At 40.0% G+C, this 24,091-nt stretch overlaps 2 protein-coding genes across 8 annotated transcripts in view; one reads left to right on the top strand and one right to left on the bottom strand.

Annotated features, from left to right (window-relative positions):
- Positions 1-10,226: 10,226 nt before the first annotated feature.
- Ccdc59 (coiled-coil domain containing 59) lies at positions 10,227-16,675 on the bottom strand. Its single transcript, XM_041669662.1, has 4 exons — positions 16,293-16,675; positions 15,152-15,467; positions 12,126-12,225; positions 10,227-10,651 (listed from the first exon to the last, which is right to left on the bottom strand). Exons 1-4 carry the CDS (start codon positions 16,495-16,497, stop codon positions 10,490-10,492), a joined length of 783 nt encoding a protein of 260 aa, XP_041525596.1. The 5' UTR covers positions 16,498-16,675; the 3' UTR covers positions 10,227-10,489.
- Mettl25 (methyltransferase like 25) overlaps positions 16,610-24,091 on the top strand; it is an 83,060-nt gene continuing 75,578 nt past the window's right edge. For 3 of the 7 annotated variants that reach the window (XM_041669597.1, XM_041669588.1, XM_041669578.1), the window contains exon 1: positions 16,610-16,885. In XM_041669597.1, the coding sequence (XP_041525531.1) occupies positions 16,639-16,885 (247 nt within the window). In that variant the 5' untranslated portion in view covers positions 16,610-16,638. Of the gene's footprint in view, positions 16,886-16,993; positions 17,164-17,458; positions 17,504-20,788; positions 20,883-24,091 lie in introns of those variants that run through there. The other 4 variants (XM_041669620.1, XM_041669629.1, XM_041669605.1 and 1 more) reach the window with 3 other exon arrangements.

Raw genomic sequence — 24,091 nt, forward strand, 5'->3', positions numbered from 1 at the left:
TCACACCCCATAGAAACCATCAAGGATGTCTCAGATTTCCAGTAATTGTTGGGATAGCACAATGCTACAAAGAGACAAATAATTTCAATCAACAACAAAGACTAATTGTCACCTTTTAAACTGGATTAACAGCTTCTGATTTCTATAATGGACTATATTCCATGCCGCAAGAGGTTCTGTGTACTCAGAAGGATTTGCACATCACTCATGTGGAGGCTCCACCACTCATGTGGAAGCTCCACTTATTTGACCACCAAATAAAGCCAGTCTTATGAAAGCAAAGAATTTAGATAAGTCCTTTCAGTTATAGGAAAAATATACATACACTCTGTAGAGAGTACATTAATGTCAATCATAATTATTTGTATCACACAATATTTTTAAATGACAAGTCATCTATTGCTATAGTTTAGGAGTGAAATATAATAGATCAGCAGTAGTTTACTGATCTCTTCCCGCTTCCTACAGCTCAGGCTGTAAAACTTTCAGCTCCTTCTCCAACACCATGCTGGTTTGTAAGCTGTCATATTCCTTGCCATGATGATGACCATCTGAAACTGTAAACAAGTCTCCAATTAAATACTTCCCCTTTTAAGAGTTACCTTGGTCATGGTAATAGAACAGTGACATGCTTGGATTAAAAAAAAAAGGTCACTATCAAGGGATTGCTGAGGAGGAGTACTTATTTACTCATTTTCTTCTTTCAATACAGGTGCACATGTGGTCTGCGGTGGTCCCAGGTCTCCAAAAGGTTGCTAGTTGTATCGTTTGCCAAGGAGTATATGTGCATAGTACACACAAATAGGAGTCCCAGGCTTTGAAGAATATTAGTAGAAGAGGATGTGTGCATAGCCCTAAGCCAGTAGAGCCCCAGGATGCTAAGCTGTTCACTGTGCTATATTTGTGCAAAGCTCATCTGAGATCTTGCAGAAGACTGAACCTTGGTTCACCCTTACATTTGCCTGGTTTACATTAGTTTTTCACCACCACTCTTGACAAAACAACTAATCAGTTTCATACTCTCGAACAATCAAAACAATTTGATTTGACTCAAAACACTGGCACCCAAAACCTATCTATTGGGAAAACGGATCCCTATGGTGGTCAGGTTCGTATTCAGAATTTGAATTTGTCAATGTTAGTCAAAGAGCCTAAGTCAACTGGGTCTATTTCTCTTCTGAAGATTTGGCAGTTTTACATATTCATTTGGAAACAACTCAGTAATTTTTAAATGGCTGTGCTGCTCATCTTACAAATAATAACATAAGAGTATTGACCTTGGATTTGGTTTGACACATGTTCTTTTAAAATTTTTACTTTTTAAATTCCTGACAATAAAAAGGTTTTCAGGTGACATTTACACGCATATTTCCTAATCCTCATCTCTAGCCCCACTCCCCCTTCATCTCCTTGTTCCTGCTTTCCCATTTATCTCTCTCTCCTTAAGTATCTTTTCTATCCTCAGAGACGTTGAAGTTTCAATAGCTTCTACTATTGATGTTTTCTACTGGTGGTCAAAAAGGATGATGGAGTCTTAAATCCTTTCAGTTTTCAGAATATACCAAAATCACGAACAATTCCTCCAGCATATCCACTCTTCCATCTTTTATCTTTTGCTCCAATACAGGTTTGAATCGGGGCTATTCATTCAGCCACCCGGGAGGACTGAACACAATAGAATGGAGCTGTCGGGACAGCTGCGTTTTCGGTGAATACAACAAAAGAAGATATTGTTTCTTTTAAGAGTACAATTCACCGAATGCATACCTGTATGATCTTACTTGCGAGTGTTAAACTTGTGAGCTATTGCTGCAGTCATGTGTTTTCATTATAAAAAGGAAACCTCAGTTCCGGGAGTGAAATTTGAACAATGCTAAACAGTGACATTTGACGAATAATACAACTCACTCTATATAGACAGGTCTTTGGTGTGCAATCCTGCTGCCTCAGCTACCTGAGTAGCTGGGATTGCAGGCCCAGGACACCAAGTCCTTGTTACAAATACCGTATTAACAGAAGATTCAAACAGTTTAGCTGTGGCCGCCTTTTGCAACCATAATATGTGGGCCTTCTTCTTTGTGAAGGAATATAATGCTGTAAGAAGCAGCAGAGAGCTTCTGCCGGGTTATTACCCACAATGCACCTTCTTCCTTGTCTTTCTTATTTTTAAATAAAAGAGACACTTCAAGTTGGAAGTTTCTGCAGAGGAAAGAAAGGAGAAAAAGGGTTCTTTCAAATCTGGGTCTATGGGGAGGCATAGGAAGTGACATCTTAGAAAGCTCCAGAGGCGAGTGACTATGCTTTAAATGAGTGTATTTATTTGTATTTATTTATATTTTCAATTACCAGTCAGTCTTTCTAATATTTTTTTTTACCATCTTTCAGATGTGTAGTCTGTTCTTTGCATGGCAGAAAATGTCCACATGTTTACAGTGATCCCAAAGACTTTCCTCAGATTTGGACAACATTAAGACTTTTCTCTAAACCCAGACACTAAAGAGGACCTTAAGAGAGACATACATGGATCAACATAGGAAGGAGAAAAAGACAAGGTCTCCTGAGTAAATTGGGAGTGTGGGGATTACGGTGGAGGGTAGAAAAGGAGCCAGGAGGAAGGGAGGAGAAGAGACAAAAATGTATAGCTCAACAAAAATGATTAAAAGAAACTAAAAAAAGAGAATCAAATGTAGAATAAATACCATTCTTAAAAATGTCTACAAAAAAGATGTTTCGCTATAGTTTTTATGTCCCTGTTCAGCTAATTTTGAAAAGAGATATGTAGAGCTCCTTGTGTCTTATCTAGATCAAGTAAGCACAGCAATGCATCAGCTACACATTATAGGAACCAGCTCCTCACATAATACTCAAATGAAATAATACTTTGAATTCTTATATTTAAGTGATTTATAATTGAAAGAAATATGAGGGGATTCTGTAAATTCACAAATGATATAACCATCCATGCATACTACTAATTTTCACTTAAAATAAAAAAAATATCCTTTGTGCATAAGAGGGTGACTGATTTTTTGGAGTTGATCTTGTATCCTGCCACATTACTAAAGGTGTTTATCAGCTGTAAAAGTTCTTTGGTGGAGTTTGGAGGTCGCTTATGCTTATGTACACTATAATATCATCTGCAAATAGCGAAAGTTTCACTTCTTCCTTTCCAATTCGAATCCCCTTGATCCCCCTATGTTGTCTTATTGCTATTGCTAGAACTTCAAGCACTATATTGAAGAGGTATGGCGAGAGTAGACAGCCTTGTCGTGTTCCTGAGTTTAGTGGGATGACTTTGAGTTTCTCTCCGTTTAATTTTATGTTAGCTGTCGGCTTGCTGTATATAGCTTTTATTATATTTAGGTATGACCCTTGTATCCCTAATCTCTCCAATACTTGTATCATAAAGGGATGTTGAATTTTGTCAAATGCTTTTCCAGCATCTAATGAAATGATCATATGGTTTTTTTTCTTTCAGTTTATTTATATGATGGATTACATTGATAGATTTTTGTATGTTGAACCAGCCCTGCATCTCTGGGATGAAGCCTACTTGATCATAATGGATAATTTTTCTAATGTGTTCTTGGATTTGGTTTGCCAGTATTTTGTTGAGGATTTTTGCATTGATGTTCATGAGTGAGACTGGCCTATAATTCTCTTTCTTGGTTGAGTCTTTGTGCGGTTTTGGTATCAGAGTAACTGTAGCTTCATAAAAGGAATTTGGCAATGCCTCTTCTGTTTCTATATTGTGAAATACATTAAGGAGTATAGGTATAAGGTCTTCTTGGAAGTTCTGGTGGGAATGCAATCTTGTGCAACCACTTTGGAAATCAGTGTTTCGGTTTCTCAGGAAATTCGGGATCAACCTACCCCTGGACCCAGCAATACCACTCCTGGGAATATACCCAAGAGATGCCCTATCATATGACAAGAGCATTTGTTCAACTATGTTCATAGCAGTATTATTTGTTATAGCCAGAACCTGGAAACAACATAGATGCCCTTCAATGGAAGAATGGATGAAGAAAGTGTGGAATATATACACATTAGAGTACTATGCTGCGGTAAAAAAAAAACAATGACTTCTCGAATTTTGCATGCAAATGGATGGAAATAGAAAACACTATACTGGGTGAGGTAACCCAGAGCCAAAAAGATGAACATGGGATGTACTCACTCATAATTGGTTTCTAGCCATAAATAAGGGTCACGGAGTCTACAATTGGTGAACCTAAAGAAGCTAAGTAAGAAGGTGAACCCAAGGAAAAACATATAGTTATCCTCTTGGCTATGGGAAGTAGACAAAATTGCCGGGGAGAAAATTGGGATCTTGGGGGTGGGGTGGGATGGGGGTAAGGGGAGATGGGGAGAGAAAAGGGAGAAGGGGAGGATGGGGGGAACTTGGGGAAAAAGGATGATTGGGATAAAGAAAGGTTGGAGAGGGGAGCACAGAAGCACAATTCTTAGTTAAGGGAGCCACCTTAGGGTTGGCAAGAGACTTGAACCTAGAGTGGCTCCCAGGAGCCCAAGGCGATGTCCCCAGTTAGTTCCTTGGGCAGCAGAGGATAGGGAACCTGAAATGACCCTATCCTATAGCAATACTGACGAATATCTTGCATATCACCAGAGAACCTTCATCTGGTGATGGATGGAGATAGAGACAGAGACCCACACTGGAGCACTGGACTGAGCTCCCAAGGTCCCGATGAGGAGCAGAAGGAGGGAGAACATGAGCAAAGAAGTCGGGACCACGAGGGGTGCACCCACCCACTGAGACAGTGGGGCTGATCTATTGGATGCTGGACTGTGACTGAAAAAGCATGGGATAAAACCGGACTCTCTGAACATGGCGAACAATGAGGGCTGATGAGAAGCCAAGGACAATGGCACGGGTTTTGATCCTACTTAATGTGCTGGCTTTGTGGGAGCCTAGCCAATTTGGATGTTCACCTTCCTAGATATGGACGGAGGGGGGGAGGACCTTGGACTTTCCACAGGGCAGGGAACCCTGACTGCTCTTTGGACTGGAGAGGGAGGGGGAGAGGAGTAGGAGGAGAGAGAGAAGGGTGGGAGGAGGGGGAGAAGGGTGGGAGGAGGGGGAGGGAAATGGGAGGCTGGGAGGAGTCGGAAACTTGTTTTTTTTCCTTTTCTCAATAAAAAAAAATAAAAATAAAATAAAAAAATGTCAACTACTTTTGTGCACATATTTGCTGAAGTAAAATGCATTATCTAGTTCTTCGGGAAATTGTCAGAACACCTTGTCATTTGGAGCTACCACACTCTAGGAACCATACATAGTTCCATTGCTTACTCTGAGTTCTTGAATGTGAGTATCCTTTTCTGATAGGCAACTTTCCTGAACATTTAAGAGTATTGCAATGTCTGAGATATGTACTGTTGTGGAATATGCGTTGAAGATGTTACATTAGTTTATATTGTGGAATATTTGTTTAATGATGCAAAGATGTGTTGCTTACTTTTATGTTACATTTGTTTTACTCTGAAGCCATGTGACTTTGCCTGATTGGTAATAAAGATCTGAATGTTGTTTAGCTAGGCAGGAGAGGGATAGGCAGGGCTTTAAGGCAGAGAAAATAAATAGAGAGAAAGAAAGAGAACCAGTGGAGGGAAGAAGCAAAGGAGAACTGAGAAAAGGAGAAGTTAACAATGCAAAGGGCCAGCTACCCAACAACACAGCCAGATAAGGAAAAGGAGAGAAAAAGATAAAAGCCCAAAGGCAAAAAGTAGACAGGATATAGAAACAAGCCAAGACAAAGCCAGGCATTTATAAGCCTCTGTGTGTTTGTTTGGGAGCTGGGTGGTGATTTCCCAAGCAAAGGGGGGGGGGGGGGGGGACGGGACGACCCACAGCTTCTTGACAGCCACTTTTTTTTTTTTTGGTTAGGCTTTGTTTGCTGGAAGTGAGTGTCTCCTTTAAAAGAAGGCTTCCGACTCATTATTAGCAAAAATACTGGCCTCGAACTCACAGACATCCACCTACTTCTTCCACCTAAGCACTGGGATTAAAGGCGTGCACCACCACCACCTGGCAGGACCCTCGTTGTAATGTCTTTTTTAAATGCAGACTGTATTGTAACAAAAAGCTAACGAGGTATGGCTGTGGATCAGCGTGCGGGCTACTGGGGAGGAACAATTACATAGGGCCAAGGAGAGATTTTGGAAGGTGATGCTAATTACTGGGGGCCTGAAGAGAGGAGAGGCTTCACGTACATGTGTGTAATGTGTAAATTCATCAAGTTTTACATTTACATATTTAATACCATGCCTCAGTGAAACTGGCAGCTCTAGGCATGATTTAATAGTGCTCTTAATAGAAATTATTGAAACATAAATCACAGAAAAAAAATGAAAGGAAAATATTCATGCTTTCTTTTCAGTTATGTTTTCCCTAATCAGGCTCCTGAAATAAAACAAAGTTTTCTTATGAAACCATCATGCAGGTTAAAGTTCAAAGACATAAAAAAAAAAAATCAAACCCTAGATACACACCTTCTTACTGTTAAAACTTGAAAAAATAAAAAGTTTGAAGTGCTTCCCAGTTTCCCATCTCACTCACATTACATATAGCCAACAGCGTGCCTGATCTTGGGTGGAGTTTTCAGAGAGTGGAGATCGGTTGTCTGTTTTAAGAATGAACATTAGTCATCTCTTCAAAAGTTAAAGTAATTCAACATTAAGTCTAGAGTGTCTCTTGGTTTTCAAAAGGCCTGACAAATTAATAAAACACCAAAGATAATCACACTTGTCCCCTACCCACATTTAGAAGGCAGTTATCCTGCATGTAATTTAACTCCCAGAACCCTGTAGTTGTTATTGCCAAATACAGTATGTACCAGAACCTCTGAGGTAGAAAGTCATGGATATACAGAAAGATAGCCGATGGAGTCTTTATGCTCTTTACCAGAGTGCTATTCCCATCAGCTGCATGCTTACTAAACTGTCAACAAGAAGTTAAATTTATTGTTGTGCCTTCAACATGGCAAACCACTTCTCTTCCCTCATCCAGTGCGTATTTGAGACACTGGTACAACCTTGAAAAGCAAAGCATTTTTAATGCTGGGCTCCTTTAACTGCTTTTGCTATTTCCTACTTACAATGGTCAAATTCTTGCTATGTACACACAATTCCTTGACTTGTACAAACAAGCTAGACCCGGAAATTGTACAGAGCTCTGTAACTGCATGTAGGCATCCGTCCTGAAGTTATAAAAGCATCAAACACTGATTAATCAATGTCTAGCAGCTCCAATTATCATCTTTTTCTGTCATTAAATCCTTGTGTAAATAGGGTTGTAGTCTAGTTTTGGAAACCTCTGATGAGCCCCTGCTGCTCATATTTCATTTAAGTCAAGGTCAAGGTCAAACCACAGCTGTCTGCATAGGAGGCCAAGTACTCCACTAGCACCTTTTTGGACATCAGCGCACTTGCCAAGCCTTACTTTGGCTGCCATCTGCTGTGGCCATTCAGCACACCAGCTTTGAATGAGAAACACTCCCAAGCAGAATTAATTTATCCATACAGGATAATTTGCCTTTTAGGTTTGGCGAGAACAAGGAGACTGAGACTCTTTGTTTTAAAGCTCTGTGTCCAGAACCTTCATGTCACATCTCACATCTTTTCTAAGGCCTCCCAATTCTCTTTTGAAGACCCAGTATTAATCTCTCTCTGCAGAATCACTTCTGGTAGACAGCGCTGCTCTAAATTCAGGTCAAACCCTCATCATCATACTTTAAGAATAATGCACAAAGCTGTGGGTAGTGGCGCACACCTTTAATCCCAGCCCTTGGAAGGCAGAGGCAAGCAGATCTCTGTGAGTTCAAAGCCAGCCTGGTCTACACAGTGAGTTGCAGGACAGCCAAAGGCTATGTAGAAACCTTGTCTCAAAAAAACAAAACAAGATTAAGAAAATACAAAATGGAACAATTAAAAGCCTACTGTACTTCTACAAATTAAAACTATGATCCAATATAAATCTGAACAAACTGCCAAGATCAAATTTTCTGTGTATAAGCTTAAAGCCTGAGACCATTTCTGATCACCTAAAGCGTGTGTATACATGGTTATCCTTTCATGTGTACATAGTCATCACATGTACATGGTGATCACATATACATGGTTATCCTTTTGTGTGCACATGGCCATTCTTTTTCATTTTTGTCTTAGCAAATTGGATATATGCGGCATACTTTTTAATTATTTTGTTTTGCAGTATTGGGACTTTAACCCAGGACCTTGACATGTTAGGCAAGCATTCTATCACCAAGCTGTAACCTCAGCCTATAGACCAAATTCTCCAGTAGTTCATTGCTTAGAACACAGGCCTTTCCCTTTCTGTGTCTATGGCCTTTTTATCCTTTCTCAACAGAACTTGTTTTTATAATTTATGAGAATGGCAATCCTGGTCTAGTATGACGGCATGGACCTGTACTACTAGCTCCTTGGGATACTAAAGATCAAAAGTTCAGGAATTGAGGCTGCCTTAGGCAAAACAGCACGAGAACCCATCTCAAGAGAAGACGGGTCCAGCGGTAAAATAACTGCTGGACTGGCCAAACATATGGACCTGAGTTGGACTCCCCAAAGGCCAGAATGCTGTTCTTGTAAGCCCAGTGCCGGGGAGACAGAGACTGAAGACCTCAGCGTAGTAAGAAGCTCTAACTCAATGAGATTAAGTCATTGGAAGTCCTCAACTACTGACCTCAGACAGATGCCCACACGCGTGCATGCACAGATAAACACATATACAGGTAGAGTGGGGTGGGAGGATAGGGAAATCACATGGACACTAAACTGGCCTATGTGTTTTCAAACTTAAAAGTTACCATATTGCCCCGGGGTTAAAACAAGTCAGCCAACAAGGAGACGTTTTCCCTGTATGGGAGGAACCATTAGAAATAGAGGGAAAACATTATCCCACTGCTAGTAACTATTTTTATATACTTTACTATATCGCAAACCTTTGTCCCTTGTAATTTTCCCCCTGCTCCACTTGCCTTTAGCTTTTGAAGCCTTGAAGCCTTTTCTTAAGTACTTTACCCATAAAATTCTTCCTTCCCTACAAAGCTTAGACAGAGACAGCTAACCCCTTTGGCCCTAGCTTTTCTCTGCATGCACATCCAGATCCCACCACCTTTTCACATTAAATCTCCCCCTTGAAGCTTCAGTAAGCGTGGCAGAGGAACCAGCAGCCACTACTGAGCCAATCTCTAATATCCAAGCCTGACTGAGGGTAGAGCTTTCAGATGAACTGTATGGTTTTTGCATCTCACCTGTAGTCTGAACCTTTGGTTTTGATGGAGATGCTAAATGCCTTCTGCCCTAAAACGTCCTTGGATGTAAACAAACAGAAACGAAGCCCTCAACACAGACCTCGTGAGGAATCTAAAATGCACATGTGAGTAAAGGAAACCAGTGAAACTGTTTACTGTGCATGCTTCCTTAATCAGATTGTGGCTCTGACCTCCAACAGCAATAGCATATATCACAAGCATCTAAGCATTAGTCTACGCAGAGTAAGTTTAGTATCTCCTAAGTACCTGTCACTGCACTTTTAAACCAGGGTGGAGGCTGCAGTACGAAAGGCTTCTCTAAAACCTTAACACAGCTTCAGAATGTATTTGCCACCACACAAAGTTTTACAACCATTATTGTGCAATCTCTTTTGCTTACTATGTCAAGGCTTTCTTGCTTTGCTGCAAATGAAGGCAAAAAGGTTCTCAGCTCACAGAGGTACCAACAATGTTATATGGTGACAATACTCTAATTCTAGAAGGCTTCTGTGAAATTGAATTCATGAATCATATTTAGTAGACCTATCTTATTATGGTGTTGCAACCAATTTAATGCCTAGATATCCTACTTTTAGGGAGCCTAGAAAGTCTACTTTCCTGAAACATATACTAAAAATTAATAAATAAAAACCTCAAGGAAAGCTATTCCTTCATCATTAAAATTAATTTAAACACTATACAGTCTATTAGGCATGGTGGTGCAGGCCTGAAATCCCAGCCCTCCTGGAAGTGTTAAGAGGATCACAGGTTTAAGACAAGCCCTAGAAATGTAAGCAGCTCAAAAACCCTATCTGAAAACTCCCAGGGGACACAATGTACTTTAGTGGTAGTAAAACTGCCAAACAAGTGCAAACACCTAATTCCCAGTAACCAACCCCCAATACTATTGCTGATGCGTACACTAAAACATGTTTACATCACTGAAATGCTCACTGGGAGTCTCCTATTTCAAAACAGTTTATTTCAAATTCCACTGAGGGTTTTTAAAGTTCTTCAGGATAAAGTCATTCTTTGTGGAAAAAATATATGATTTTTTTTTCTATTACAAAAACAAAAATGTAATTCACCAGTCCATTGATGTCAACAAATTTAGTTCACTGTTAGGTGCTCCCAATACACATACAAAAAGCTGCAACTGTCAGTCAAAATGAATCCATAAAGACAGTTTGTCTAATCTAACTCTTTTCTTGTATTTTCTGAAGAAGATACTCCATTTGCAAATTCAAGTTTGGCTGGCCCTTTTTAGTCTTTCTGCTCAGAACTTTGAAAGCTTCCATTTTTTTCTTTTTGTAAAGTCGTTGAGCTTCTTCTCTTTCTTGCTTTCGCATTTCAAATTCCTGCAGTTATAAACAATTATAACGTTCATTAGTCACAAACAGAAAGTACAGGTCTGACTTGTTCTGAAATTGCTATAACAATGCAACCCCATTGACCTTCGTCTTTTACATTGTGTAAAATGTGAACAGTTTTCCAAAACTGCAGCTGTGTCCTCTTTCTTTCGTACTCTACTGATATAAGGAATACAAAAGAGTATCAGTCATGGCAGCATCTCATGCATTGATACCTAAGTTTTAAAAAAAGGCAAATATTTATGTAACAATTTCACTGTTTAAACTCACTAAAGAATTAGGGATCTTTACAAAAGATGTCTAATATTCCATTTAACAGTAAAAAGTTCATTTCTAGAAAACTGTATCTTATATTTATTTATTGTTCTTGTCATTTAGCTAATTTATAAAGTTAATTAATTTAGAAAATGGTGGCTACCTACTTACTCTGAGTGCAAATCACTCCATTATACATCATGAGTTTCACCATGTAAGGATGATCATGGTCATTTGTTGCTATGACAGAAACTCAAATCTAAGTGTAGAGGACTATAATTCCCAATGATAAATCCATTATCAAACAAGCACTGTGACATTCTCTCTAATTTAAATGTAACAGCTGAAGAACTTGTAGGTGGTGTGCTCTTCATGTCCAGTCCCAGGAGCCTCAAAATGATATATGGGATTAGCATGGACCACTGCCCACTACTTAGCCAATTCTTAACAATTTTGATCTCATAGGTAATGTCACTAGATTTTGTATTAACATTAAAGATCATCTCTTCATGTCATCAGTTGAAGAATAGTCAGAAGCATTTTATATATTAAACTGTGAATTTAAAATATGAACTACTTATATTCTAATGTGTATAAACCGCAATTATATCAGTACTGCCTATGGGGATACTTTGATGAGACACTGGCATGTTACTTAAACTTTAGTACAAAACAAACCAACAAAAACCTAAAAGCCTGAACTTTCAGACTAACCATTACTACCCCACACAGACGCAGTTTATCAAGGGTGAAGGGAGATCTTGAGGAAATGTTTAAGCATGGAAGACAGCTTTGCTTCTGAGTACTTTATTCCAGTATTTACTTCCCCTCTGGCTTTTATAGCAGTGTAAAATTAAGAAAATAATCAATATTTCTTTTAGGTCTTGGGTCCTCAAACATCAGATTATTTCAAGGAACTTGTTAAAGATCTAAGGTCCTAGGCTGTAGTCTGAGGATCATTATCACAGATGCAAGATGCTCATATTATTAACTGACAAGCATTTTTTTGAATCGAATATTATCACTTACCTACTAGCATTGTCTGAGCCAATCAAAGACTTACAACATCATATAATTCCACAAGTCTGCTGGATAATCTATAAAGCATTTACGCAGACAATATTATGTGCCCAATACTAAGAAGCATAGCTTGTACATGTTAAAGATAAATAAAAATAAACCTAAATAATTAAAAAGTAGAACTTACAAATTTCTTAGCAGCACGCTTTGCTTGTACCCGCTCATACTCTTCTTGTGCCTTTTGGTTTGAAGTCTTCTTTTTCTTTTTCTTTGGACTAGTAACAGAACTTACAAGAGAAATTAAGACATGCAAGGTAAATTACAAATGATTTAGAGAAAATCATGCAACTGTGTCAAATACAGTATTTATGTACAAAAACATCACTAACACAAACTGAGGGAAGCATGAAGGGAAAGAATGACAAAAAATAGGAAAATGCCCATATAATACATTAAAACCATAGTTACAATTACAGATTAAAATATGGTAAATGGATATTTTTGGAGAAGTATATATTAACCAGGGAAAGCACAGTAGGTTTTGTTGGATATTAAAATGGTAAAAAACAGATGGAAAAGGAATTGACCAATGTAACAAGTTGTGCTGTAAATATCTTTAATCTGAGTTCTTTGTTCACCTTTTCTCTGTCGACCTCTTACCACTAACCATCAGTCCTCAGACAGGGTCTTCATTTACAAGTCTCCTACCTTGAAGCATTCTGAGATCTTTGAAATGTAACAGTTATGATGCAGCTTATTATCTGGCTTAATAACCTTCCTGTCCGCTATGCTTCAACTCTCATGTCATAACTACAATGCATTTCAGCAGCACCCTAGTTAAAAACACATATACTGTCCATTACCAAAGTCTATGTGCTCTTCAGCTAGTCTTGTTTCTTAACTTTCCATATCAAATTTCTACACAAAGAATAAACCAGCCATCTACTTCCCATTCATTCCTTAATTCTCAGAGATGATTTCTGTTCCACCACTCCAACCTGTTGTTACAAAGACAGTACTGATATCCTAGCCCAACTATTATAGGTTTTTCGCTTTCTTCTATTCTCTACTTCTGAAAATATCAGTCAGAACTGGGAGTATCTGCATGCATGTGAGTGTTCTTGCGGGTTTGGGCATGCGTGTACAGACATGTGTGGAGACTAGGGGATTGCTCACTACCTTACTTGAGACAAGATCTCTCAATGAACTAAGGGGCTGGCCAACGAGTTCCAAGGATCCAACTGTCTCATCTACTAAAAGCCCACTGAAACAAAACACAACAAACCCCCAAGACTCTTACTGTCTTTATCCCCAAATATATACTTTGCTGTTATTTACAACACAAACAATGCTCAATTTTATTATTTTTAAAATTTGAGAATTATATACCATCATATAATGTATTTTTGAACAAATCTACCCAATATTTTTTCTTCTCCAATTCCTTCCTTATCCTCTACACGTTTCCTTCCTAACTTTTACATGCTTCTTTTGTTATTTTTATTAAACTCACTGAGTCCACTTATTGCTGCCAGTAAGTGCATACACATCGGGTATGGGGCCATCTACTGGAGTATGGGTACGTCTCAGACCTGCATCCCCAAAGACTGACTCTCCTCAACTCCCCATCAGTCATCAGTTGCTGAGATCTCCTAAGCTAGGACTTTGTGACGCCCTCCCCAGTCCATGATGGAATTCTGTCTGGTTTAATCTTGCATTATGTCTTATGCATGCAATCATTGTCCCAGTTTTGAAAGACAAAATTTTAATTAAAAAAAAAAAAAAAACGTTAGCCAGGTGGTGGTGGCGCACGCCTTTAATCCCAGCACTCGGGAGGCAGAGGCAGGCGGATCTCTGTGAGTTCGAGACCAGCCTGGTCTACAAGAGCTAGTTCCAGGACAGGCTCCAAAACCACAGAGAAACCCTGTCTCGAAAAACCAAAAAAAAAAAAAAAAAAAAGTTAAGATCCAAAGTGACTTCTGGCTTCTTTGCTAGTTTACATGTTAATGGTTTTTTTTTTTTTGTTTGTTTGTTTTTTATTTAGTTTTTCGAGACAAGGTTTCTCTGTAGCTTTGGTGCCTGTCCTGGAACCAGGCTGGCCTTGAACTCCCAGAGATCCGCCTGCCTCTGCCTTTGGAGTGCTGGGATTAAAGGTGTGCGCCACCCTGTTAATGTATCTTTGACTAAATTATATGATGACAAATTTTCCCAAGCTAGCTCTTATTTAAAAAAAAAAAAGCAATAGAGAGGGCTTTGTTCTAAGACAGGATCTTATACAGTAGTGTAATCTGGTCTGAAACTATTGTCCAGCTTAGCATCAAACTGTGGCAAACTGTGGTTAGGACTCCTTAGTACAGAGAATAACAGGGATGAGACCACACAGCCACGAAACCATGTATGTGTTCAGCACATTTCAACATTTTTGTAGTTTTATGAGACAGACTCTCACTATGTAGTCCAGGCTAGCGTTGAATTAATAACAATCCTCCCACTTCAGCCTTCTGAGAGGATTACAGGCATGTAGAACTACGCCTTGCTTGATTTTTGTTTACTACAACCTATTTCCTGTACCCTTTACAGAAAATATGGATAATATCAGTAAGCACTCATAAACACCAAGTATCCCACGTTTTAAAAGCTTGATATAAATTCAGTCATCAAAATGTCATTAAACTGAGATGGCAATCCACTTTGAGGCTGTGCAACATGGTATACATGGTGGCTCAAGTACTTTGACTTTGTCCTTCCCATAACAGAGGACACTGGTGTACCAGCGTGCAAAGTCTGGCTCCATAACATAAAGTGTCACCAACTACACATGCATTCTCTCTCTAGAAAGTCATTACTGTCACCCATGCTGGCCTGTAGGTGGAATCCTGCCTCAGCTTCGCAAATGTTGGCCTTACAGACATATAACACCAAGCCTGGCCTAAAAAAATTTAAAACACACACACAAATATATTTATTAAAAACTGGGCTTAATTACTGTCCAATGAAGTTACTTGTTCTTCAGAGGCAGGAGTTCAAAACTCAGATGTCTTAATACTGACTTCACATTCTTGCACCTACATTCAACTACCCTGTTTCAGTCATTTTACACTAAAAAAATGTGAAAATATTAGAACGTGACTTGGAAAATATGTTAGAAAAACTTCTAATTCTTACCCAAATTGCTCTATATCTTCTATAAAACATAATTTAAAGAGTACATACTTTAGTGCAGACAGCTGTTCCGGCTGCGGAGGGCAGTCACTAGACTGCTCTTCAGACACAGGCCCCTCGGGGTTGGTGTTGCAGTCCCTGTCCTCAGGCACGGGCTCCTCAGCCTGTTCTTCTGACCTGGGCAGGCCAGCCTTTCTCTGCTGTTTCCTGAGTCTTTCTTCTTCGGCTAAGTAGAGGTGTTTCAGATGCTCTGGGTAACGATCGACGAACTGCGAGTCCTGGGACGCTGGCGCCTTCTTTACCTTCCAGAGCAACTTCTTGTAACTCTGCTGGATCTTCAGTTTCCTCCGGAATGCGAAACCTTGTCCTAACATTGGAGGATTTCAGTTACCATCACTTTCGCAGAAAGTGAAAAATAACGTTACTAGAAATGAAGGTTTTTGGGGTTGTTTTCACATTATATCCACATGATAGAATTAGTTTTGCTTTAAAGATTGGGTTACTCAACACATTTAATGTTGCACTTGTACTGAGGAGCAAGTTAGTCCTCTGCCTAAATATAAGGCTAATAATTGTCAAATACCACACTCACACAAACGTCAAAATAAAATTAAAGAGTAAACTAAACTCTACAGCTCAACTTGAATTTATATCCACAAATCAAAATTTCTTTAATTCATCTAAAACATCACCTGGGGGTCGTCAGGTGGGGGAAATCTTAATTTTCCACTGGAGAAACTAATCTATTTTCCAAAATAAGACACGACACCACAAAAGGGGATAAGGTACAACTTTCGAAGCACCTGCCAGTTTTTATTAGCTCGCACAAAATATTTAACCATTTGAAATGAGGGTTACTGCGGTGTTTTGTAATTACCAAGGCTTTGGGAGGGTGTATCTTTAACCCCATCATCTTCCCCTCCTTCCTTTGCTGTAAAACAGTTGCAAAACTGTTTTTTAGAGTAAATCCACAAGCGGACCCCTAGACGCTCCGGATCGACGACATATGACTTAAACTGACAGCGCCGTCCCGTCCTCCCATGCTAAGGACAGAGACGCTAAGGGGCTCGGCGGGCTTAGGAATGGCCTCCCGGGTCTCAACACAGACCCCGTCTCCATCCTAAAGCCTTTCTGCAGGCTGAGCCGCCCCACGCACCCTCGGCTTCCCCCCACCGCTGTCTTCTCCACATACCCTCGCGGATACTCCCGGGGAAGGCTTGCTGGTGGCTGGGCCGCCTGGTCCTGCGTTTCCCAGTCTGGCTCTTGAATCCGAGCGGACGCGTTTCCTCCCCGCGCGCCGCCGACCCTCCCGTCCGCCACCTCGAAGACGGCGGCCTCCCCGGCGCCATCTCGCACCACCCGGGTTGTGCCGGCAGAGCCACCACGGACGCCGGCATAACACGTCACCAGGCCGAAGCAATCGACCGCGCGACGAGCTCACGCTCGGAGCTCCACCGCTTCGGCCTGGGGGCGGCTTCGGGAAGAGAGGCGCCGCGCGGCCCTGTTGGCGCCACCTACAGCCCTGGAGGGCGCGCGTCATGGCGGCGCTCGGCTCGCTCCCCGCGACCCCGGATTTGCCCACGCTGCACGCCAGGTTACAGGACTTGCTGCGCTTCCTACGGGGCGCCCTGGCCATTTCCAGCGCGCACACGGTGGATTTCTACACCGAGTCCGTGTGGCGGGAGCTGGTCGACCTGCCCCCGGAGAGCGTGCTGGCGGCGCTGAGGGGCCCGGCGGCCGAGCCCGAGCCCGAGCCCGAGCCGCGGGAGGAGGAGGCGGGACCAGGTGACTTGCGGGGCGGCGGCGGGGCGGGAGGGGACGGGGCGGGGCGGATGGACTGCGCGCCCCTCCTTGCGCCCCCTGGTGGTGGAACTCGGCGGAAGTGGCAGGGACTTGTGTGGCGTCCGTGAGACCCGAATGGAGGGGATCTGAATAGTGAGGGTTTGTGAGGTGCCCTCGTTTCATCTTTGGGTGTTGGTATATTTCCCCAATTTAAGGAAACCAAGGAGCAGGGAAGAGGCATTCGTTCCCGGAATAATTCAACATTTGGGAACTATAAGAAGGTTATTTGAGGGCAAGTACAGTATCGACGAATAGAGAGTCGAGAGGCTGTTTCTCAGTCAGTCCCAGGAAGATTGTAGCTTGGATTTGGACGGTGATAGTGAAGTCTTGAATACTCTCTAGTCCGTTTTGAAAGCATGTATTTTCAGTATGCTGTGTGCCTTGAGGTTTTTCTAGGCTCTGGAGTTTCCAAACTTCAGGAATCTTAGATTCTATGAAGTGTCTCTTTTGAAATAACAGCAGCTACTGGAACATCTGCTGCTTGCTTCCGAGTTTCCAGTCGTGGAGTGTCCTTAGTGAACTTCGTCCCTGAAGCATCCTGAAAATGCAGCGTGCACGGGGGTGGGAGAATATAATGAAACTTAGTAAATTTTGGTTTTTTTCAAGTCGTCCGTGAACCGTTGTGGAGAGCAGGGACCATATTTGTCTTAAGCATGGATGGGCTCCAACACGCGGAAAGTTTCTTGCTGTGCATCAAGGGCTCCGTAAATATTGGTGAACGAATGAATCATGTTGGCTTTCAGAAGAAAATGCAAAGAAAAATGATGATGACCAAGTGCAGAGCGAAGCTTTAATGTGTGGTTAACTGGGTCTTCCCTCGATGAGATTACATTATTTTGCATATACTAATAACTGGATTCATTGGTGTGTGTTGTATGTCCTGCAGTTTGCTTTTGCTAGGTGGAAATATATATATATATATATATATATATATATATATATATATATATATATATATTTCTTCTTTCTTTCTCTTAGCTCTCTCTCTCTCTCTGTGTGTGTGTGTGTGTGTGTCTAGTTGTTTTCATTTCTCAGATACGTTTTCAACATTATTAATCCTTTTTAACACATTAAGGAGGTTTTTGTTATGATTTTGACAGTTTTATGCCTGTAGGTAATGTATTTTAATCCTATTCTCCCATCATTACCTTATCTTATTCCCCCCTCCTGCTTTAACTCTTCACTTTCTTCTTTGTAATTAGCCTCCTCTCTAATGTCTGTGTATGCATGTGTGTGTGCATGTCAGTGAGTGGCCCACTGAGTTCAATTAGGGTTGCTTGTATGAGTATGGCTGTGGACTTATTTACTAGAGCGTGGACAATTTGCCAGTGGCTGTACCACTGAAGAAAATGTGTCCTCCTCTCCCAGCACCATCAACTAGCAATAGCTACTTGGGGGAATTTTATTTTTACAACATAAAAGTTGTTATATTGTTCTCCAGTTAATTTCCAAATTCTATAAAATACAATTCTTATTCTTTATTCTAACATTCAAGCTGTTCCTCACTGCAAAAAAAATTATAGCATGTGTTTTGCATGCTTATGTGGTATATGGGCATGTGTGTATGTACATTTTTGTGAGGGTTGCACCTGCATGTTTTTGCACATGTGTGTTATGACCTGAGACTGAAGTCCAGTGTCTTCCCTGTTACTCCACACATAATACAGTGAGATAGGATCTCATGTTGAACTTGGAGCTTGTCATTTTGGCTATTCTAACCAGCTAGCTTCTCCATGGAGTCTCTGTTCTCTCCCTCCCACCAACTGGAATAAGAGGGAGGTGCTGACTAAGTTTTGTCAACTAGATACAAGCTAGAATGACTTGAGAGGAGGAAACCTTAATTGAGAAGGTGCTCCCATCAGACTGGCCCGTAGACAAGTCTGTGTGTGCGCCGGGGGGGGGGGGGGGGGGGGGGGTTCTTTATTTAATAATGGGAGAGCCCAGCCCATTGTGGTAATGCTACCCTTGGCCAGGTAGGTGGCCCTGGGTTGTATAAAAAGCAGGCTGAGAGAGCCGTGGAGAAGCAGCCAGTAAGCTGTGTTTCTCTATCTTTGGTCTCGGCTTCAGGTTTTGCCCCAGGGACCTGCCCTGCTAGAGTTCCTGCCTTGGTTTCCCTCAGTATTAGACTGTAATTGGGATATGTAAGCCAAATAAACTCTTTCTTCCCAAGATGCTCTTGGTTGTGGTCTTTATCCCAGCAGCAGAGCATAAGCTAGGACAGGAGGCTGCTGGACTTTTGCCTTCACATGAGTTTTGGGCAGTGGTTCTCAACCTGTGGGTTACAACCCTTTCAGAAGTCAAACAAGCATTTCACAGGGGTTGCTTAAGACCATCAGAAAATACAGATATTTACGTTACAATTTATAACAATAGCTAAATTACAGTTATGAGGTAGCAAAAAAAAATAAGTTTTTGGTTGGGGGTCACTACAATGTGAAAAACGGCATTAAAGAGTCACAGCATTAGGAAGGTTGAGATCCACTGGTTTGGGGGATCCTAACTTTAATATTTATGGTTATGTGGCAAGCTTCTTACCTGTTGAACCTGCTCTCCAGCCCTGTTCTTTGTAGTACGCTGTGTTTCTTGGGATGTTTTATGCCATTTTAGTGGGAACTGGTACAATCTTCTGAGACTAGTATTTCATATAGTATTAAGCATCCCTGGTTTACTTGGCTTCTTATCTTTTTTATTTAGCAAATGTGTTTCTAAATATGTGTCATTGTATAATTTTATTTGCCAACAAATACTATGTAAAGAATCTTAAAATATTATGGTAAATTTTTCTAGTTTTACATTTAATTTAATTTTCACAAATACTATAGTTCAATGTGAAAATGCTTTTGGAATGATTGGCTATATTTATGCATCCATTATGGTGTTAATATTGGTATGGTATGTTAATATGTATTATTTCATCCAAAAACATGGGTTGCCTGTTTAAGTAACATATTTTTTTCATTTTATGTACAACTATAAATTAAGCTAGAGTTGCTTAGGCAAGAAAAAAAATCCTACCACAAATTGGATCATACAATTGACTCATTTTAAAAGCAACAATATGTATTATATGTGTTCTCTTAGTACATTATAGTATGCTCGTAGATGCAAAGTTCATAGAATTTAACACAACCCATCTTTAGTTTTGAAAGTTTAGTAAGGCAGACTTAACTTTTGGCTATTAAACAATTAACGAAGATATAAGCCAACAGTCAACTATTGCAAAAAGCAAAGCCTTAAAAACTTTTATTAAATTTACATTAAATAAAAGTTTATTAATTTCCTTTTTAGAGAAAACGCCCTCAACTCATCCAATACTTGGGAAATACTGTGTTTTTTATCCAAAGGCAAATAACATGAGGCTTTGCTGTAGTGCTGGAATTAATGGAGTTGGAGCCACAGTAGTGGTGGGGAGAGTTCCGAGTGAAAGGAAATTGCACACCTGGATGGACAGCTAGTTGAACATAGGAACTGAAGGCACACAGTATGTGAAAAATACTATAACGATTTAACTTTAGCAGTGGTTGGAAATGCTATTTATCAACATGGGAAATAGGAAAAGGAAAGATGTGTCAGGAAAAAAGAATATTTGTAGGAATGAATACAACAAAATATTTTTATATCCTTGTGAAGGTAATTATCAGGAAGGTACTGCTGGCAATACCTTCCTGAAATTCTGGTCCATTGGCTATGTGAGTAACTATTTCTCCATTCTATAACACAGTTGTATCTGTAAGTTTAGTACATATTTGTATCTTGTATTGTATTCTGTATGATCTAAGTCACTCTCGTCTCACCCTAAGATTGTAAGTATTCGGGCTGAAATGAGGTTTTATGCTTCCCTAACAGGCTCAGTGGTGCTATTGAAGTCCTCGTAGTGGCCTCAGTGATTACAACCACTACAGAGTCTTAGGAGAATTCCGTAGTTGATGATGCTACAATAGTAAGTGCATTGAAATATGCTGTCGTTCATGCATGCATGCATCCATCCATCATCCATCATTCATGTTGTGTGCAAAGTACTTTTGCTTTACAACTGAGCATAGAGCAGTTTTTATGTTTACTATGATTCTAGAGGCATAGAGCAGTTTTTATGTTTACTATGATTCTAGAGGCATAGAGCAGTTTTTATGTTTACTATGATTCTAGAGGGAGATGCCGCAGAAACCCTTACACGAATATTTCGCTTTCTTTTCAGAGATATTCATTATTTCAGATATCCTAATTATGTTTGCATTTCTGGAAGCAGGATCACTTTTAGTGAAGAGGGAGGGGTTCAGAGGAGTGATGAAATGGTTACAGAGAGAAGCAAGTGTGTATTATCCTAACTTGCCACTCTAGGCTGATCTCTGCCAAAGAAGTTGCCAGAAGTTGCCTGATTTTGATAGTCAGGTCTATCATTGCCCACTGTTATTTTGCTTGCTGTGGCATGCTGATGTAATTTGAGATCAAGAGCAGAGTGTAAGGTCAGAGTGCCACAATTTGTTTACCCTGACCCTTAGTGTGTGCCCATTTGAATCAGTTGCAGTCTTGTCAAGTCTTAGGTATTTCCTCTGCAAATGAGATAAAAGCCACAGTTAACATGCTCACCTAACAGATGAAGTGTCCAACACCATGTTTGGTGTGTAGTCTTAAACGTGCAATACCTGTTAGCAATGGGACAGTGAGTTATTATGAAAACCGATGGAACTCATCTTCCTTAGAGTTCTATTGGACATCAAGTACAAAACAGGTAAGTAGTTTTAAATTTTACTTGTTAATTATGAATATACATTCATCGGTTTTATTTCTGGTTTTAAAACTTCATGCATTTTTTTCTTGAAGATTCTTACAGTCTGTGTATTTTGCTCTTTTGTTTTCATGTGTATATTGATATCTGGTAGAAAAAAAATCAAAGCAGATTAGAGGTATCTTGGTATCCTGTTTATCAAAAATAACCTCTCCTGCTTCTTTTCCATCTTATTTCCTATTTTGTTATTATTTCTGAATTCTATATTTATTTATTGCTGTGTGTTTGATGTATGATGTGTTAGTGTAGATGCATGGGCAGTGTACTTTGATGAGTCTGTGGAGGTCAGAGAGCAGCTGGCAGGAGTCAGTTCTAGCCTTCCACCGTGAGGATAGACTCTGGTGGTCAGAATGCACAGCAAGCGCCTTTACCCATTGAGCCAACCCACCGGCTCTCCAGCTAATGCTCTCTCCCAGCCCTTCTTACAAGAAACTGACCTGGTATAGCAATGTAGGTCATGCAGACAAGTCAAGTGAAGCAGACACTGGAGGAAGATCGGGAACTTCCAGTAGAGGGAAGTGTAGGCAAAACAATCAAGCCACAGAACATGCAGATGGAGCAGGCAGCAGATTTTAAAAGTGCATCTTTCCCTGTGGGAAGAATATATGCACACAACTAAGAAGTAACTAAAACTCAACAGCACTGTGGCTTCTGTGATACCTATTACACAGACACGGGGCTGTGAGGACCTGGACATTGGCATTGCCCCATGGTCTTCTCACGTGCTGGACCACAGAAGAGAGTAAGCACAAGATCATCGGCCTTTTTCGTTCTCTTTGAATCTCAAAAAGCAGTGAACCGTGGCTGTTACAGACTGAATCACTCGGGAAAAAAAAATAACCTCAGCTGTGTTTCTGGGATGAAAAAACAATTAGTTGTGGAACTCTAGACTGAATAAACTGAGAATGAATCAAAGTATGTAATCCTTTAAAAAGTGACTGTTGTTGAAATGTGCTGCCATATTAACAGCTATTATATTATTATAATATAATAATTATTATTATTATATTATTATTATATTAGCTCCAATACCCCAAATTTCTGGGGTGCTTGTAATGAAAAAAAGCAAATTATTAGTTGAGGTCAAAGTGAAATATTTTCAAGAATTTTCAATAGGATAACTAACTCTTCTAACAGAAACATTACATTTCTTTCTGTTGGCATCGTTGCCCAATAACTGACGGATATAACGGCCCCTCTGCTCACTGTGAATTAATACTTTTATTCTATCACACTCTAAGAAACTGCTCCCCTGGAACCTTCGGATGTTGAGACTGCTCTTAAACCTAAAAGTCTCACTTAATAGCTGACTGAGTTTTCCCTTCTGCAGCATGTCTAAATATTTTGATGTAGATTTTAGTACTTTTGGCTGTATCAGTAAATTCAGCTTGTAAAATTTCCTAAAATCTTTATTAAATAAATTTACCATGGTAACTTTGTGGTTTTATTTTCTATGTAATTGATTCAAAAGTTGAAGTTACACATCTCTGCAATTTTCTATTTAATAAATTTATCACACATTATACCTCCAACTTAAGGGATGCTGGTTTTAAAAGGATAGGAGCAGAAGCATATAATTTTATTTAGAATTTGAAGACATTCATTAGTTACATTGTTTTTAGTTTTGTCAGAGAGCAACAGTTTTCATTGAGACTAAGTGGACATTGTAAAAAGTAGATGTGAGCATCAACTACGCTAGACAAGATGTCATGGCATGGTATTATGGATGTCTGTTTGGTCTTGGTAAAATCAGTGTTGTTCTCTAGATTTTATGCTGCCCCTACGTAAGTGCTTTACATACGTGGTTTAACAACTGAATTTGTTGGTTTTGTGAGATTGCTTTTATTTTGTTACATGTTGATTTCATTTTTAAAAATACTTTTTAATGAATTGGCTCACTTGGACTGCTCTGTCCATTGAGGTTTATGAACCACTTTGGACAAATTGGAGTGAAAACCTTAGAAATAAATTGTTGTCCCTTAACAATGGCATGGAAGAGTAAGACTGTGCAGTACCATTCCACAGGAATATGGAATAACAGTGTTGCCAAGACCAGCACCTTGAGATGCACAACTGAAGGTCCGAAGAGACAGCTCATGAGTTAAACAACTACATTACTCTTCAGACTGGAAACTGCTGCTGTGTTTGCTCCTGGAAAACATAAAGACCAAATTTTAATTTGATCCTTAATGACATGATTGGAGAAAATGCTAAACCCAGGTTTGCAGAGGTCAATAATTTAAATAACAAATGCTAGGGAGCTATTAGAGATACTGACAAAATCTAAAGTTAAGATCTTGTAAGTTGCTGTAAAATCCCCAGGGTTCAATTCATTTGCTGTTTTAAGATCTCAAACAGTTTAG

Source organism: Microtus oregoni, unplaced genomic scaffold, assembly GCF_018167655.1.
Source record: "Microtus oregoni isolate MIOR12 unplaced genomic scaffold, Mior012 000001F_ref0000356, whole genome shotgun sequence".
NCBI lineage: Eukaryota > Metazoa > Chordata > Mammalia > Rodentia > Cricetidae > Microtus > Microtus oregoni.

What these genes read in the sequence shown, in the direction of transcription:
- Ccdc59 (XM_041669662.1), bottom strand. Translation starts at nt 16,497, where the DNA reads ATGCCGGCGTCCGTGGTGGCTCTGCCGGCACAACCCGGGTGGTGCGAG. An exon ending in CCCCGGGAGTATCCGCGAGG is followed by an intron (nt 15,468 to 16,292) that starts GTATGTGGAGAA and finishes CTCCAATGTTAG; the next exon opens with GACAAGGTTTCGCATTCCGG. An exon ending in AGCGTGCTGCTAAGAAATTT is followed by an intron (nt 10,652 to 12,125) that starts GTAAGTTCTACT and finishes TTATAACTGCAG; the next exon opens with GAATTTGAAATGCGAAAGCA.